Source organism: Siphateles boraxobius, unplaced genomic scaffold, assembly GCF_051911475.1.
Source record: "Siphateles boraxobius isolate OS27281-9 unplaced genomic scaffold, OSU_SipBor_1 25, whole genome shotgun sequence".
In the NCBI taxonomy this organism is placed as follows: Eukaryota; Metazoa; Chordata; class Actinopteri; order Cypriniformes; family Leuciscidae; genus Siphateles; species Siphateles boraxobius.
The window spans coordinates 7,139,812-7,158,051 of record NW_027508866.1 but is presented as its reverse complement, the minus strand read 5'-3'; the positions used below and the strand labels follow the sequence as shown (position 1 = coordinate 7,158,051).

At 39.2% G+C, this 18,240-nt stretch overlaps 1 protein-coding gene across 3 annotated transcripts in view; it reads left to right on the top strand.

Annotated features, from left to right (window-relative positions):
* Positions 1-473: 473 nt before the first annotated feature.
* The window catches only part of nbeaa (neurobeachin a), a 136,736-nt gene continuing 118,969 nt past the window's right edge, over positions 474-18,240 (top strand). For all 3 annotated transcript variants that reach the window (XM_077242264.1, XM_077242263.1, XM_077242262.1), the window contains exon 1: positions 474-1,065. In XM_077242264.1, coding sequence (XP_077098379.1) covers positions 784-1,065 — 282 coding nt within the window. In that variant the 5' untranslated portion in view covers positions 474-783. The remainder of the gene's footprint in view (positions 1,066-18,240) is intronic.

Below are 18,240 nucleotides of genomic sequence, written 5' to 3'. Positions count from 1 at the left end.
ATAATATATATATATATATATATATATATATAGAGAGAGAGAGAGAGAGAGAGAGAGAGAGAGAGAGAGAGAGAGAGAGAGAGAGAACAAAGGTAGGCTATATATTTATTTTAACAGAAAAAAAAAAGTTTTGGAGAAATTGGTGTGTTTCTTCCAAAAACAAAATTCATGGCAGCCAATACTTTACTTTAATGAAAGTGTACAGAAATAGATAGTCTTTAAAGTTGTATGTTCTCTGTGAAAGAGTGAAAGAGAATGTCACATTACATCACTGCGCTAAGGGATTATTTACAATTGCTCAACGGTCCAAAATAATCCCACTCTAATTTTGATAGTCAACATAACATTAATCTGATTTGCCTAATGCTGAGACACCTATTAATGGGACTCGCGCACGTGCTCCTGCTTGGTTACCACCTTTTGATTGACAGCCGGGCAGCAGCACGCAGGCGTGGTGAGCGCTCCCGCAGACAGGGGGCGTCAATATGGCGTCCTGAGAAAGACAACACAGCCCGACACCGCACCGATCTTCGGCTGACATCGGGATTCGGGAGGAGAGAGGGACAGTTTCGCCAAACATTAGACGTGATTTCGTTCTGCGCATCCCTCTGAACGGGTTTGGATGTGCACATCTTGGAGGAGGAGAAGGAGGAGGACAGCCTTTGTGACACCTGATCGAGAATTTTCCTTTTTCATCTGTATTTGATGCTGCTTCTCAGTGCTCGGTGATCCAAAAGCAGGTGAGACCGAGGCGACCGCTCCTTTTTGGGATTCTGGTCGGAAATGTCGAGCGAGAAACCGGTTTTAGCACCGGGTTCCGCCTCGCTCACGGACCGAGAAGCCCCCCCACCACCAGTACCACCGGGTTCGGGGCAGCAAGTCGTAACGGGCTCCGTTACTGGGGACATGATGGTGTCTGGATCGGGCGCCGTGGTTCTACCGGCCGGGGTGATAAACCCCTCGGTTCCGATCCGGAATATCAAGATGAAATTCGCCGTGCTCATCGGTTTGATCCAGGTCGGGGAGGTTAGCAACAGAGATATCGTGGAGACAGTTTTAAATCTGGTAAGCATCTGCATACAGTCAATTGAACGCATGTTTTATTTAGCGCGCATGGTGTTTTTAAAGATGATGTCATATGAGAATTTACTTCTTGATCAAATGCACTAAAGCCAGAAATATTACCCGGAGGAATGTCACCCTGTCTTTTGTTGACATCCCATTCAGATTCATTACTACCAGCTTTGCTTTAGGGTGACAAAATATCGTACACATAACGTCATAATTCATTTTCCCTGCGTACTATCACAGAGTGATCGCTGCGTTTGTTTGATGTGCAAAATTGACAGTGTATCAACACGCCGGCCTGCAACAATGACTCGCCAAATAAGGGAATCCATCTTTCGTGGAATATGCTGTTAGATTAATAATTCTCGCCTAGACGACATATTTAACACGTCTTATGCTATCACACGAATATGGGTTCCGTTTTTGATATGTAAATATGACTTGTGGGTAGATGATACGCGACGCAGGAATTTGTGGATTAATTCTCATAGATGTAGCTACAGCAAAGCAGTGTGGGTGTAATTAATATTCAGGGCGCGTTAACGTGTCGTCTGTGATGCTCGTTATTTTTAAGCTTTAATAGTGTGCTGTGTTTGGCACCTGTTATATCCTCCTGTGTCCGTATATGTTCGATATGGCTGCTGTTTTTGCTCGTGGAGGCCACAGGCTGGGAAGCGATCGAGGTGGATTAAAGCGGGCTTTAACTGAATTCTTGTTATGAAACGGCTTAGAAAACGCATTAACACAGATTCAGTAATGCCTGCTGCATGGGATGCTGGGAGGATCTTTGTTTTGAAGGAAGGGATGGAGATTTCTTTACCGACTTCCTTATCAATAATTACAATTGGCCGATCGAGCCAGGCCTATGCTGTATGAAACGATTTTACATGCTACAACGTTGCAGTTAGGTAACGTTACAGTTTTTTTAAAGTCATAAAAATCAAAAACTCAGATAAAAGAAAGGTAGCCTATAATGTGCTTTACTATGAAAACAAATCAAAATGAAACGCAGTGAACGTTGTCAACGTTTTTATTTTCTTAAAACAAGCAGTTTATAAACTGGCTTCGTTCAATGGCAAATACGTGTCAGCTTCACAAATTACAAACATTTCACCTAGGTAAATTGCAAGTTGAATCTTTATGAATGGAAGATGTTTGAATGGGCGCAAAGATGTTTGAGCGGCGCGCACAGAGAGAGTTTGACAGGACAGGTTTTCTGAGGCAAGACACTTTTACCTCAGGGCAAATTGTAGCCTATTCACTTCTAAAAAGTTTTGAAAATACATCATGAGAGTAATGTCTTAACGATTTTTTGGTGTAGGTTAGCTACTAAGGTAGGCCTATATCTATAGCTAGTATCAGTTCCTAAAACGGCGTGCTAGCAACCTCTTAACAATGTTTCTGCAACGTTGTTAAAACGGATCTATCACGTTATCCATCTCGACATGTTAAAAATGTTATCGAAACCATTCCACGAGTTACAAAACGGCTTGCGGTAATTATATGCACTAGTATCGAGACTGTAAGCGTTCGATTTATAGGCCTAGTCACAATTGGTGTTTACTCTTAATAGGAGGCGTCGGTCATGATGTTTTCTTCGGGTCATTAATTTAGAGTGCTGGATGTTAAGAAACATGTCAGTGGTGATTCCAGTGAAGGGATGCTGCAGCAGTTGCTCTATGCGCAGGGATGCAGAGTTCCTGTAGCCGTGCATGTGGAAGCAGGTGGTGGAGGAGGAGGAGGAGGGTGGGGGTTGCTGCAGTGGTGATGTGCTCTGAAACCTCGAGCCAACGGGAGTTAAACCGAAGAGAGTAGCGCAGCACGATCTCTGTCCTGGCTGGAGCAACATGGCGGGTCATGTGACTTCATAGAGTTCACGGTTTCAGATCGGTATGACTCCGTACTTCCTATGCTGTGCTTTGGATAACACAAAGCGGACGATATACGTTTTAAACAAGTCACTTGCAATCCTGTCAGCTCTTAGCCCTTCTATTGTTTTTTGGTTAAATTTTGATCCATTACAAGTATGTAGCCTAGTAGTTTTTGTCATGAGAACCTTTGTAGACTCAGTAACATTTTCAAGAACACCCAACGCCTTAACAAGTGCAACTAGTAGCACATTTTCAGCGTTATATTAAATAGTTTTTTGGATCCATATTTGGAACAAATCCAGATGTTTTAAGATTGGCCTTTTTGCCGCTGTAGATAGTTTTTTATTTTATTTTTTAAATCTATTAATCAAATTTGAAATGATGTGCATTGTGGGCCAATCTGCTTCCCTCACAATGGAGATTTATTTGGGAAATACACATTAAATGGTTTCAGAATAACACAGTTACTAAGATTATTGTATTATTGCAACAACAACTGTAGAAATTGTATTGTATTTTTGCAGAAATTATGGTTTCTATTGTTTTTTAATGGAGAACGCTGGTGGTCAAAGCACATTGCAGTAATATTGTGCACTAGGGAAAGAGAGAAGCATTGCATGGTGTTTGGCACAATGCCGATACACAACTGTAGGTGGGGTAGACCTTATGTATTATTCAGCTTTGTCTGAAAGCGCTGCTTGTGCCTGAGTACAGCCAGTATTGATGGATGGTGAATGCCATTTAGCAGAGCAGATGTACCGATAACCGTAATTAATTGGCGATTCCACAGGGCTTGGGAGTCTTATGCGTTTCAGGGAAAAAAGATACTCCGAACTGGATTCACGTTTGATTTAATTTCTCTACTTTTGAAGCCGTTTTGAAGAAGTTTGGATATGATGGATTGTTTCTGTAGGCCTCTGTACTCTTTTGCCAGTTCATGGCAGTTTCTAAGGGCTGAGTTCTAATTTGGTCAGTGTGCTAGATTCAAAATCCCATTTTATTTTTCTCCAGTGTCTCCCTGCTTGCTATTGAAATTCTGACCAGAGAACACATGTTGTGAAGCACTGCTGTTAGACCCTGAATGTAATTAGACTCGTCCTCAACCTCGTGGCCTTACAGTGGTATGCCAGACATCCCTGCCACCCAGCTCCTGAACAAATGACACACGCATGAGGTGTCGAGAGAGCTTGATCTGGCATGATGAGGGATGAAAGAGTGTCCTGTGGCCCTCTTCATGACGGCAGTTCCTGATAATGTTCCAGACAACATGCAAGCATGCAAGTGTACTATAAAACACACATGCTGTAGTTTATTATGAACGATGATGAGCAGCCTAGCTACCAGATGTATTTTAAGACTCGATTTCTTACTGTAATCCTACCTCTGGTCTATTTTCAAATCATTTCTGTTTATGTGTAGAGGGTCACAGTGTCTTTTATTTAGCGTGGATCACAGGAAGACTTCCCTGACTGTATGCAGGGCTCACAGCTCCCTCCCTGTGGATCTGACATAGTTACTATTGTAGTCGTAGCTGCAGTCTTGCGGAGTTCACCCTCAGATAAATCAGGAAACAGGCTTCGTCTTTTTTGGTCGCTGTACTGTATTACATTAATTCTTGTACTGGAAATATGTAGGCTGCAATTATAATATTAGTGGCAATTTGGGTGCGTGGCGAGGGAGATGCAGTAATTTTGTTATGATACAGTAATTTTATTTGCCTTTCTTTGATGCGTGGTCGTCCTTTACCTCATGCCATTCAGTTCTCCTGTGAGAGGTACACTGAGCCAATCTGCTCGCTGTCTGTTGTCCCCCCCCCCCCTCTTTTCTCTACCCACACGTAACGCACACACATACACAGACTGCCACCGAGGGCCTGACGTTTAGACTCCCCTGCCATTAGCAAAGCATCATAGTTGCCATGGAAACAGCACCATGGGATTGTGCTGCTTGCTTCCCACCATACCAACTGTTGTCATCTCTTCCCGGCCAACTGGATCAGCTTTGCGATCTGGACAGGAGGATATACAAAGTGGTTTATTTGACACTAAAGCGACTGGCGTGTAAAAGTAGTAAACATTTTAAACCAAGTAAACGAGTTTGTTAAATTTCATCTTAAAACCGGATCCTGATCAGTGTCAAGCATTTTGTCTGTCCAAAATGAAAATGCTGCGTAATGCGACAATGCAAAACAATTGGAAGATATATTTTGTTTAATATACAGTTATATTTCCGTTCAGAATTTTGGGGCTGGTAATATTTTTGAAAGAATTATTTTATTATTCTCACCACCAAGACTGCATTTATTTGCTAAAATAGTCAAAAACACGTAATATTTTGAAATATTATAATTTAAAATAATTTTCTGCATCATAACTCCAATATTCAGTCACATGATCCTTCAGAAATCATTCTATGCTGATTTGGAGCTCAAGAAGAATTTCTTATTATTTTCAAAGTTGAAAACAGTTGTGTTACTTAATATTTCTGTGGAAACCCTAACACATTTTTTTTCAGGATTCTATGATGAATACAACATTCTAAATAACAGCATTTATGTTAAATAAATATTCATGAAGCTATTATAGACTTTAAAGATGCCCATACTGGCACTTTTGATCAATTTAAGGCATCCTTGTGTAATAAAAGTATTCATTTCTTTTTAAAAAATCAGAATGACCCTAAACTTGTGCGTGTGGCGAGGCGATGCTAGTCACTTTATCACATCAAATCGAGTTAGATTGCGTTTTAATATGGAAATGTGTGTATATATAAATATATATATATATATATATATATATATATATATATATATATATGTTTATGTATATATGCTTTTTTTAAACCAGACCTAATGCAAAATATTATGTAATTATTGTGACACTGCTTTGAGGTGTCTGTTTGTATCTTAAATACACATTAGGAACATCTTGCTCTCCCTCTCCCTTTCGTTTTTCACTCTCTTGTGGCTGAGCTGTTGTTGTCTGTCCAAAGGGATCATCTCATTATTCACATCCACTCTGCAGAATCACCAAGGTCAGGAAGCTCTGCACAGTCAGCACAAACGGTCCTTGTTGGCCACAGAGACAACAGCACAGCTCTATATCGCTCATTCAGGACGTAGCCATGCATAGAACGGTATGAGACCGCTCAGCGTAACACAAAGTACATGCAAATCTTCCTTGCACAGGATCAGTAATCTCTAAGGTCAAAAGATCACAGGAGGGCGTGAAATGGCACAGCGATGTAACCTATAGGATCAATTTGTTTGCCTACAAAACTAAATAACAATAGAGAAGCGGATATGAAATCAGGCCCTCACAATCAGATTAGCCGCATAATCAATTAATTAATTGTTTACCGTACATTTACATTTCAGGGATCCAGCAGATGTGACCGTAGCTAATAAGTATGCGAACAAAGCCACGGTAATCTTCTTTACCTTCTACTGTAAGACTGATCTCTTGCTTTAATGAAAGTGCTTGCATTAACCTGTGACAGTGCTGCGTCATCGTTCACGCTGAAAGCTTTCAGAGAGGAGATGTGTGCTCTTTGCCACAGTAGAGTTAAAGACCCTGGGAAATGGAAATTGGGGTTTTGTGGATTTTAGTGCATGTATATTAGCTTTCAGGTCGTGCATATGCTAGTATTCATGATGAAACTTTTAAAAAAATCACTTTTAGCTAATGTACACTATACAGTTTAAAAGTTTGAGGTCAGTAAGAAATTTTAAGGCATTTGGAAGAAGTCTCATTCTCACCAAGGCTGTATTTATTTATATATTTGTATGTATTCTATGTGTTTACTGTATTTATTAAATGGAAACAGCAATAGGTTTTATTTGGTCGATAAATTGATTCCAAATACATAAATGTACTGCGTCCTTGCTGAATAAAAGTATGAATTTCTTAAAAACAAATTCTTACTGACCCAAATTTCTGCGAATGGGAATGTCACTAGAGGCCACTGGATCTTACAGAAAGATTTGTCCTTCCTCCAATATGCCCTAACTTCCTGTTTCAATGTAAATTGCTTGAGCTTGAACGGTAACATCTGTCTTTGTGAAGACCTTGAGACAGGAATTTCATTAAACCTGGCTGTTTCATTAGAGACCAAGTGCATACAGGCCGGGTGCAGCTCCTAACATTCGTCATTATTGACTTCACTCATTAGTTATGTAGATGGAAGTGATTCGTACACTTGTCTGACACGGAGAATGCTTTGTGAGCTATGTATCGTGATAGATTAATTCATAACAAGGTAGAAGGGCCACTTTTTTCTTCAAAAGGGCTTTATGAGTCATATTCAGGCATACAATTCTTTACTCGGCAGTTCTGGTAAATATTTAATGCAGTAAGTCAGATAATCAGTACTGTGAGTTTTGATGTAAAAATGATCATTCCAAATACAAACAGAAATATTACTTTTTATCAGCAGTATATTAGATAGAAAATTATTTGGGATGTCCTACATAAAAATCGGGGCTCAACATATCTGAATTATGTGTGGTATCCCCTGGTTCTGATGTGTTAGGTTTAACAAAAAACAGAAACAACTAGTTGACACATTTAGTGTACTTTAATATGCATTTGCAAAATGCTTATGTTGATGTACACACACAAAGTCATCCAGTAAAGAACTGCGTAACATCACTCAGTGTGTGTCTGATTTGTTGGGAAGGACGAGGCTGAACATCTGTAGGTCTCACAGCTTGCTGTGTCCATATTTTATCCTCGGGCAGATGGACAGAAAGCAAGGACACGGGCATTGATTAAAATCTTGTTAAAGGCAAGCACAAGACTATGCCTGATGTGATGTGCAGATTTACTACAATATTCTTTACCTTGAGCTATAATGCTTTTATTGATTGTAATTGAAGGAGTTTGTAGTACTTCCCTCATTTTCCTTATCACTTGTATATAATATGTTATTTTTCTCCTGTGACAGAGTGGTGTGTTTTCCCCTCATAACCTTATCATCTTCATGCTTATTTGACATGTTATCTTCCCGTGGCGAGCACAACTGTGGGCTTTTAGCACTTCCACTCTTCCTGTCCACACCATGACCGCTGACATTTGCATCTGATGTTTTCTCAAAAACTATTAGTGGACTGTAATGTTTTTGCCCTTGTCTGTGGCTTGTTTCTTGTCGCTGTCCCATATTCATTGGGAACACGTAGGATTTATAGTTTTTGTCACATTGTGCCTGGTTATGATGTGTTAAGAGCCATTCACACCAAGGATGATAACTATAATGTTTTAGTAATCATTCTGTTTCTCTGAGAATAGGGAAGTCCACACTGCAACTGTAAAGATAATAAAACAGGAATGAATGATATCATTGGAATGACTTTCTTTCACAATGATTTTTTTCTAGCTGATGAACAATAAACATTGACAGCAAATTCGAATCCATCTGACTATAAAGAGCTTGAGCATGTAAAGTGTTCGAGAAAATGACTTCAGCACTCAATTATAATAAAAAGAACATTATCATCCATTGTTGTGGATTTTCAATAATAATTTAGCACTATTTGTTTCTTTTTAAATGCATCTATCTTGCCTTGAAAATGCAAGCATAGATGTTGGTATGGCAATAAAAACAAACAAATAAATCGTCCATCCCTTTAGCATATTTTACAATGTTTAAATCCATATTTTGCTCAATATCAGTGCAGAAAATGATAAAAATGTCAGAAGATTCAGCCTAGGTCTGGGTTAGATGCACAAACATCATCATTTTCCCACGATTTTCATCTTGACCTTTTTTATTTTATTTAAAAAGGCTGCCTCATTCCACTTGATAAGGTTGCAACTTGGGCAGTAGCCCCTTTCATAAGAGCTTTTCAAATTGAGAGGCTCTTATGAAAGAAGAGGCTTTAAGAAAAGAACTGTAGCATAATTTAGATCAGTCCAGTGTTCCTGCCAATTTTCGAGCCAGTGCCCCATCGTGACGTATTTCCTGCAGCGCTTCACTGTCCAGGACCTTCTTTACAAAGCGTCATGAGCACGACTCTTATCTCTGCTAATGAGAGTCTCTATGTATGTAATCTCTATGCTATTGCAGATCTGTTTTAAAACAGATAAGTTGGTATTGTCTATCATCAAGCTTCTGCACTCTGGGACCGATTCTCTCCAGTATCCCTGATCTTTCTGGATGAGAGCCTAGAATCTGACACTGAAGTTAGATTTTTTGAGTCGGAGACAATCATAAATTTGCTTGCGTTTGACGGCAGCAGAATTCTAACCTCAGCGTAAGTGAAACATGCACCATATGGAGTGTATTTTAACTGAATCATTCCACACTTGTTTGACGCTGTCAGCTGTCCAGTGGAAAATAAAGTTAGTAAAGTGCTACGCAGCCATTACTGTTATACTGATATAGTTATTTTGCCTTGCTTTACTGGTTTTGTGAGGTGGAAAGTTTTGCAGAGGTTTAGCACACAAATAAAGGGTGAAGAGAGCCTGCTAGGTTGAAAATATAGATTTCTCATGTCTCTTGTAATCGCTCAATCGGGGTTTCAACGGTGGGAAGTGTTTACTGAGTGTTTGCTGCAAGATCAAAACAGATTCATTGCTGGCAGAGGCCAGACAATGTGATTATAATGAACAGAGCTTTTCATAGAATTTTTCGGAGTTAAACCACTCTTTTCCTTATAGGCAGTGCAATGGGTTGTACACATTCTGCATACCACCTGGCTCCCAATTTCTTTCTGAATAATCACAACCTCTTTTGGCTAGACGTGAGGCACAAATGCTCGGAGTAAGCGTTAAAAAAAAAAATCAAACAATAAAATGATAACCTGAATAGAATGGAGTGATTCTGACTCCCGTCTTTGTCACGCCATCTGATAACAAAGCTCCTGCTTCTGCTGAAATTATTGAAATTGAAAATAGATTTGATGGTTTCCAGCTGCGAACAACTTTGGGAACAATAATAGGAAAAACAAACACAAATACAAAAGTGTGTTCATTGCTACGTATTCATGTTTTAATTTTTGAATTAACTGCCATTGTGCTGCGAATGGAACATAACAGGGTTCAGTTGTTTTGCAAGTAGTTATTTTCCAGGTTGAATTTGGGAATGTGAAACTGCAATGTCACAATCAAATCTCCAGATAAGTTGGAATAAACGCTTTCTCGTTCCCGATAGTGAACAAAGTTGTCACTATTTAGCTCAGACATCCAGTGCTGGCAGGAATGTCATGTACGTCCAGGCATTACAAGCCTCTTGGACGCTGTGATCGGCAGGTATGAGTCGGATAAGCTGTTCTGCATCAAATGAGATGTTCTTGAGAAGAAAATCAGGGATCAAAATACGCTTGTATAGCTGTAAACAAGTCCCCAAATTGCGGCTTTATGGGATATTTAAGACTAAGAGCACACTTAGCAAGTAAGGACCATTGGTGTTGTCATTTTGGGTATTTGAGTATCTGTCAAAATATCAGACTGCACTACAGAATATCATGCTACATTATATTCAGGACCTAGATTTCACATTAAAGGAACAGTCCACCGTTTTTTGAAATAGGGCTTATTCACCGTCTGCCCTACATTTAGATAGGTGGGCAAAAGCATTTTATGTCTCAAGGCAGGCATTTTCTTAGTTTGGAAGCGCCAACGCTAGCTAAGCTTAGCATAATGAATGGAATCCTACGTTGTTAGGTAGCATGTCATGAGTAAAAGTGATACAAAAAACAAACAAACAAAAAAACGAATTACTTCTTGTGACCTGCATATTCACAATGAGTACAAATAGAAATTCAGATTAAGACTAGGCGATTTCCTAGGCAGATATTGACTTGGGACTATATTAGGGTGAATCACAGGCGAAGCACTGCTACTTGGGTGCAGAGATATCACGCAACACCTGGAATCCCCCAACTTCTGTCAACATACCGGCGTGAATATTAGCTGGCTATTTTTCCGACAGTAGACATAGTGAATGGCGATGGACATGGGGGATTTTGTGTGAGACGAAGAGGGTGACTTCGCTGACAGTCAAGATCTAGAACCATATACGAACCAGAGTTTTCAGAAGAGGAGCTGCGTGCAATGGAAATAGACAGACAGGAGGAGGTTGCGATCACTCAACAGACAGAGGACGTGAGGATGAAAGACAATTATTTCACCGGTAACGATAACAGCGATTTCTTTCTTTTTTTTTTTTTTTTTTTCAATAATGTTGTTCATGCTAAACAGGTTGAACTCATCATGAGGTAATAGAAGATGAGGCAATTTGAACCATACTCTAACTTATTCTCAGCATCTATCTTACAACTGAATAAATACACAGATTCACGTAAGAAAGAGTAATAAAAGACAACTTACATGTGCACTTTTATCTGCCTGTACTTTGAAAATGGATGGTACGGCCGTATCCTTCAGACGTAGTCTTTCTGGTCCTATATAACTTTAGCATTTTTCCAACATAGTCCTCCGGTGTAAAATGCTCTTCGCAAACACGATACTGGCTAATTTTGTAGTGAGGTGTTGAAGTTCAGAGATATCCAGCTAGCCATCGATTTCTCAGTTCCACATTCAGTTGAATTCTGTGAAACATTACATTCGTGTATGTCCTTTTCTCGTTCTCACAACCTTTTGCTATGCAGGTAATTACCATGTTTGCTGTAACTTCTCAAACTAAACATAATCCAAAAGCGAAGATACCCGGGGCAGGTCAGGTCAAGCCGGTATGTTGACAGAAGTTAGGGGATTCCAGGTGTTGCGTGATATGACTGCGCCCAAGTAGCAGTGCTTCGCCTGTGATTCACCCTAATATAGTTCCAAATCAATATCTGCCTAGGAAATCGCCTAGTCTTAATCTGAATTGCTATTTGTACTTGTTGTGAATATGCAGGCCACAAGAAGTAATTAGGTTTTTTACATTTTTTAATTTTTATCACTTTTACTCATGACATGCTACCTGACAACTTAGGATTCCATTCATTATGCTAAGCTGAGCTAGCGTCGGCGCTGCCAAACTAAAAAAATGCCTGCACTGAGGCATAAAATGCTTTTGCCCACCTATCTTAATGTAGGGGAGACGGTGAATAAGCCCTATTTCAAAAAATGGTGGAGTGTTCCTTTAAAATTTACCAGTCAAGCTTCACTGCTGTGTTGATACACATGACACTTGCCAATTATATTTTTATTCACACACTTTATTCATTAAATTTGAATCTGATTAATTTAATTTCTGATTCACTGCCATTCAAAAGATTGGGCTTGGTAAGATTTTTTTGTAATGTTTTTGAAAGAATTCTCTCACATTCCCCAAGGATGCAATTATTTGATTAAAAATACAGTCAAAAACAGTAATATTGTGAAATATTCTTACAATTTAAAATGAAATGTATTCGTGTGATGGAAACCCTGAATTTTCAGCATCATTACTCCAGTCTTCATGGTCATTTGGAGTTCAAGAAACATTTCTTATTATTATTATTAAATAATAATAAAAATTTGCTGCTTAATACTTTTGTGGAAACTGTGATTAAATTTTTTTCAGGATTATTTGATGAATAGAGTCTGGAAGAATATAAATTGAAATCTTTTTAACAATGTACAAGTCTATACTGCCACTTTTGATCATCCCTTGCTGAATATAAGTATTCATTTCTTTTAAAACATTATGATGTCCTTTTGCTTGTGCATAAAATAAATTCTCTCAAATATTGCATTAAATTATACAGATATCCTATGAAATTAACATATGAATTCAATGAGTAAGGAAGGATTCAAAATGGTCTTTGTTTGTGATTGAGTCTTTTTGAATGATTCCATTAAAAGGACCGATTCAAAAAAGTAATTTGTTCATGAATCAGACTATACTAGTTGTGCTGTATATTTTGATTCACTAAAAAGAACTGGTTCATAAGAGTCATTTGTCCGTGAATTGAACTACACTGGTCACGATCCATGTCACAGTGAACATCTTTTGAGGACAATGCAAGGAAAGATGTGTCTTGTATTTATTGGTATATGCCTTCACATTCAATTCAGACCAGTTTTTATTCATCGATATTGAGAATGTTCAAATGAAAATTACAATCAATCTGGAAATGTATATTTTGACCCAACTGTAATCTTAATGTTTGTCGAATAGCTGGAAAACGTAGCCGGAAAAAACAAACCGCACCCTTCTTTTCAGACGCCTGTCCTTTCTCTTCTTTACACACATCTACCTCTCTTACTGCACTAACACAAAGGCATTTGATGCACATTGGCTTGTATTCTATCTCTTGTGAGTGTGTGCGCTGTTTGTGTAATATCCAACACATCAGTACATGCACGACTAGATGTCCATCTCCTCAAATGAATTGCAAAAAGGTCATATTTCTTTAATTCAGTGCTTTTCAGAAAAGAGGTTCATTTCTCCATGAGCATGTTCCAGACAGCAACGGATCTATTATAGAAAAGGGCAGCAGGGAAAAAAATCTGCTTTTAAGTCCCACTGTCGAACTGTTCAAGGAGAAGTACTCACATTTACTTGCGCGTGTCTGTAGACTCTCTGCTGCTGGTGGAGTGATTTTTGTTTTTCACGTCTAACCAGAGGCACATTTACACAATAAATGACAAGTGTGTGTGGAGATGATATCGGATTGAGTAGCCAGGGGCTCGGATTCGTTTTGAGCTCTGCACAGGTATGTAGAGGCTATGTGTCCTTGTTTGTGAACGAGACCAGGGTCTCACAAGCTCTGTCTGTCTTTCTGCTGCAAAGAGTTTCGCTGATACTAGAGTCTGGGTCACACACACACACACACACACACACACACACACACACACACACACACACACACACACACACACACACACACACACACACACACACACACACACACACACACACACACACATTTTTTGTGGTGCAAGCAGCCAATTGCATTCTCCACCACACTGCATATGATCATGGATTTGCTGATTTTTCGCTCCACCCGCCCCAACAGCCCACCCCCCCCCACACACACACACACACACACACACACACACATACATCTTTCTTGTACTTGGTGAGAGTCATATGAAATTCATGTTGGCCTAGTTTTTTGCCTGCCCGCTGTCTGCACACGCTAAAAGCAGCGTGGTATGCTTTGTGGACAGAATTAAACAGGCTCCGATGATGCTTCACCCCAGCTGGTATTTTTGTTTTATCTACAGATTCTGCTGAAGGGGGATCCATGTGACCGTATAAGCCTGACAACACACCGTTAAGTTATTACAAATATAAATGCATGCTGTAGATGGAATTGATCTGTTTTATATTATTTATTTAAGGAGTGCGGTATGAGTGTATTATCTAGGTCATTCAAACCTGAGGTAAATAGTCATACTATTAGTCTAACCCTAACAATACAGTACAATGCTGCTTTGTTCATCGCCGAGGAGCAATTTAGTGTATCTTGCAATAATGAAACCCACAACAGTTTTGGGAAATATTTAGGATAAATGAACTATATTGACAGGATGTGGCAATTGCAGGTATTTTTTTTACCTTCTAACAAAATTTAGATTGTTAAAGACAGTTTAAGAACTTTTTAGGACTGATATCATGGCACAATTGCAACTAGCATGCCAGTTGACTCTTTTGAATATCAGATCAATATTTGTAACGATTCAAGATGGTACCAACAAGTACCAATCACTCTCCAGAACATTCTCATTCACGGCTCCATGCTGGTGGAATGATCTCCCCACCCTCGTCCGTAATGCAGAATCCCTGACAGCATTCAAAAGACAACTGAAAACTCATCTCTTCCGTGAGTACTTAACATAAAAAAATAAAAATAATTTCTTCTCTTTTAAATCTTTCCTTCCCTTTTAAATCTTCCCTTGTCTGGCTTTTACTACTCTGAGCAATACCTGAACTTTGTATTTTGAGCACTTCTTGCGTCGTTCTTCCCTCTTCACGATGACTCGCTTGCTTTAGTCCTCAGATGTAAGTCGCTTTGGATAAAAGCGTCTGCTAAATGACTAAATGTAATGTAAATGTAATTAACTTCCTACTAGCAGAAAGGAATTTTTTAAATTGACAAAATTAATTGGGCTGCTTTTCTGTGACCATTGTGTTACTATGATGTGATGGTTTAAAAAAAAAAAAATAAAGCATTAAAAATGGGATGCTGGAAAAACTTCCATCGTCCTGAAGTTAAGGAATTTTCGAATTAGTTTTTAGGAACATCTGTGGTATATTGGTGGATATTTTCACATTTTATTTTGTTACATAAAACACATTGGCTATGCCCACTCTTGAATTTTTAAAGCTTGTACGTGTCTTAAAGGAATTTGCTAATAAGTGTCTGATTAGGATTATAGAGGTGGTTGGAGACATTAAACATCATCAACAGGAAAGCTGATATATTCACTAGTCCGCCTTCACAGCACCGTTGTGTTCATACTAGTGAACTTGCAAACTATACTTAGTCAAACTTAATTCAAACTTTCTAAAATTTTAAATAAAGATTGAAAGAGTGGTCAGAAGCGTAGTGATGGTGACGTTGAAGTCAACTACACCTGGTGTAGTTCATTTATAGCCTAACTTTAGCTTTCTACTTCTGGAGATTGTATTTAAAGTCGTCATGAAACGGAAGTTGAGATTGTCCTTTTTTCCTTATTGTGACGAATATCCGAGTGCAACAGCTTCTGGAATTAGAAAAAAATGTAGGGTGGGGCTTGATTTCGTCCTTCGGGAATTGATTGGATCGTTGGAGGTTGGGCGTTGCTAACAAAATGGAGGCAGATTTGAATGCCAGTTTACAGTCAGTTGTGGAGGATTTCTCTCCACCGGACTCACCACCGTTACCCTCCCATGAAGCATTTTTAATTGAGGAACCCGACGATGAGAACGAGGACGAGCAGCCAAATTTTCCGGAAGGAATCACCCCATATTTATATGAGCCTCCCAGGAACAATGAGGCGCACAATAGCCCTAGTAATAGATTTTGACCGGAAGAGAAGAGAAGTCGTTTCGAGGGGGGAGGGAAGGGTAACGTATTTGATGAAAGATTATAAGGGTACATGATTCTTTTAAAAATAATGAAGTGCACAGATAAACCATTTTTAATAAACACTACAGTATTACATATAAAAATATTAATGGTAAAATTTGATTTCATGACAACTTTAAGCATCAAAATTCAAGGTGTGTTAATATGTGATCAACAAAAATGTGTAAGAATCATAAACTTTTGTTGGTCACAGAGCATATTTTCTGCAATATTTCCAAAAGCCAATGGGAAAATCCTGTTGACTTTTTGTCGAGGGAACCAGGGTGATGCTAACTTCCGGGTTGGAAAACGATGTCATCACTGCAAGCACCCTGCTGTTGTGGTTTTAGAGTTTGTATTTGAGTCTTTCACTTTTCTTTCAGCCTTTTTGGTCACATGCTGTGTTTCTCATTTAGTTCTCCCCCATTCAGTTGAGGGAAGTTGGACCAACCCTCTGAATTCCTCTAAAGATTTCACCCAAATCCCTCTAACCGCCACAAGGTCTCGCAGTGGACTCAAACTCAGTCTGGCCCGGTAAAATCTTGTCCTGTCCTCCAACATGCCCTCTGGCGTACTCGCCGCTCTGACTCACTCTTCGTCTGGCGTTAGACTGGAAGAGGGAGGGCGGTAGAGAGAGTCACAGAAAGGGGAGAGTTCGAAGAACAAGAGCGAGGCAGCGGTGGAGAGGAGAAGCTTTCCGACTCTTGTTTCCAGCACTGCAGGGCCATTGTGTTGCATGCTGGGGGAATAAACAGCTCAAGAGAGCTATTTAGGACCCACGTTATGTTGGTTCTGGTGTGGAGAGCACAGGCCTGCGGGCTGGAAGGGAAAGATAAGCCGGAGAAGAGGATTTGAGTCGGCTTTGTTGGGCTGGAATGCTGATCTTTGACTCATTATCACTTTGTGCGTTTGAAGTGTCGCTACATTTGCTGGCGATAGCCTATGTGGAGAGCTCAAAAACAGGGAGTTTGTTGATGTTGAGTCAGAACACTACATACTTAAGTTTTATTTTTGCCTTTTGGTCTTTTTTTACACTATAGGTACTAAGGCTGGTACAATAAATCGTGGTCGTAAATGCATCGTGAATCGAGAAATTATTCTGGATCGATACTGAGTTTTTCCGAATGCATCGCGATTCTCTCTCGAATCGATTCTGAACTTAGTTTTTATCAGCAGATGGCAATGCATGCTTTAGAAACAGCCGTACTTTGCTGGCTTCCAATGCCTTAGACACACCACTTGAACCTTCTATGAAATAATCAATCATAAAGTTCGAAAAGGTTGAAGCGAATTAAGGGTGTTTTACATTAATCTGGCGTCATAAAAGCATTCGGTGCAAGTACATTCTCAGATTCAGCCGAACACACGAGCGCTTTTATTCGTGAGCATTTGAGCGTGCGGTTAAAAACTAGCCTAGAACGCCATCTGCTGTCAAAAACTAAGCTCAGAAGCGATTCGAGAGAGAATGGCGATGCATTCGGAAAATATTGGAATCGACCCACGAATCGCGATGAATCGATTTGCTTGCATGAGCACTTTTGCACAATATGTAAGAGCACACTAGTAACCCTTATACCTGTTATAAATGAGAAAGAAATGCTTTTGACATCAACGCAAGAGTTTTCAGTCATCATTCACTGTCACATTATTCAACATATGTCCTCTAATACTGTTTTTTGTAGATTTGTATTGGTCATGTTCCTTGATTCACCTCAATTTGTTCTGTCCTCCCTTCCCCACTCGGTACAAACCAGCCAACCATTTAATTCCACATCGATTAAGGGTAGAAAGTGTTGTTGCAGTCTGTATTTTCATTGCAGTCCTGACTGCCCATGAGTATCTGATCTATAGTTATGGGTAAACATAGTACAGAAAAATGTTACGTTCAGCTTGTTTTCTTGTTCAGAAAGATGTTGGGCCCACATCGAGCCCATATTGCAGATCTTCAAACACTATTTTGACTCCCAAAAAGGACAATTCTTGGCATACACATTTGGCGGAAGTACAATATCTCACTTTCCGTCTCTTTGTGTGTAGTCTTTTGTTCCAGGATTAGTATGTAAAACACAAAGATATGCCTGGCTATCTGGCCTAGTGCCAAAACCTTGGTTGATGGGATTTCTTTTAATTAGCTTTTTATTTTTAACATGCAAATTGAACTTCAAGGTCACATGTATGCAGTGTTGTTATTGTATAAACAAATTATTAAAAACTGTTTAAAATTTGATGTAAATAAAGGTGAAATTAAAACAATATTATGTGAAAAATGTAAAAAAAAAATTTTTTTTTTAAAATGTTACTTAAAATACTCACTCATAA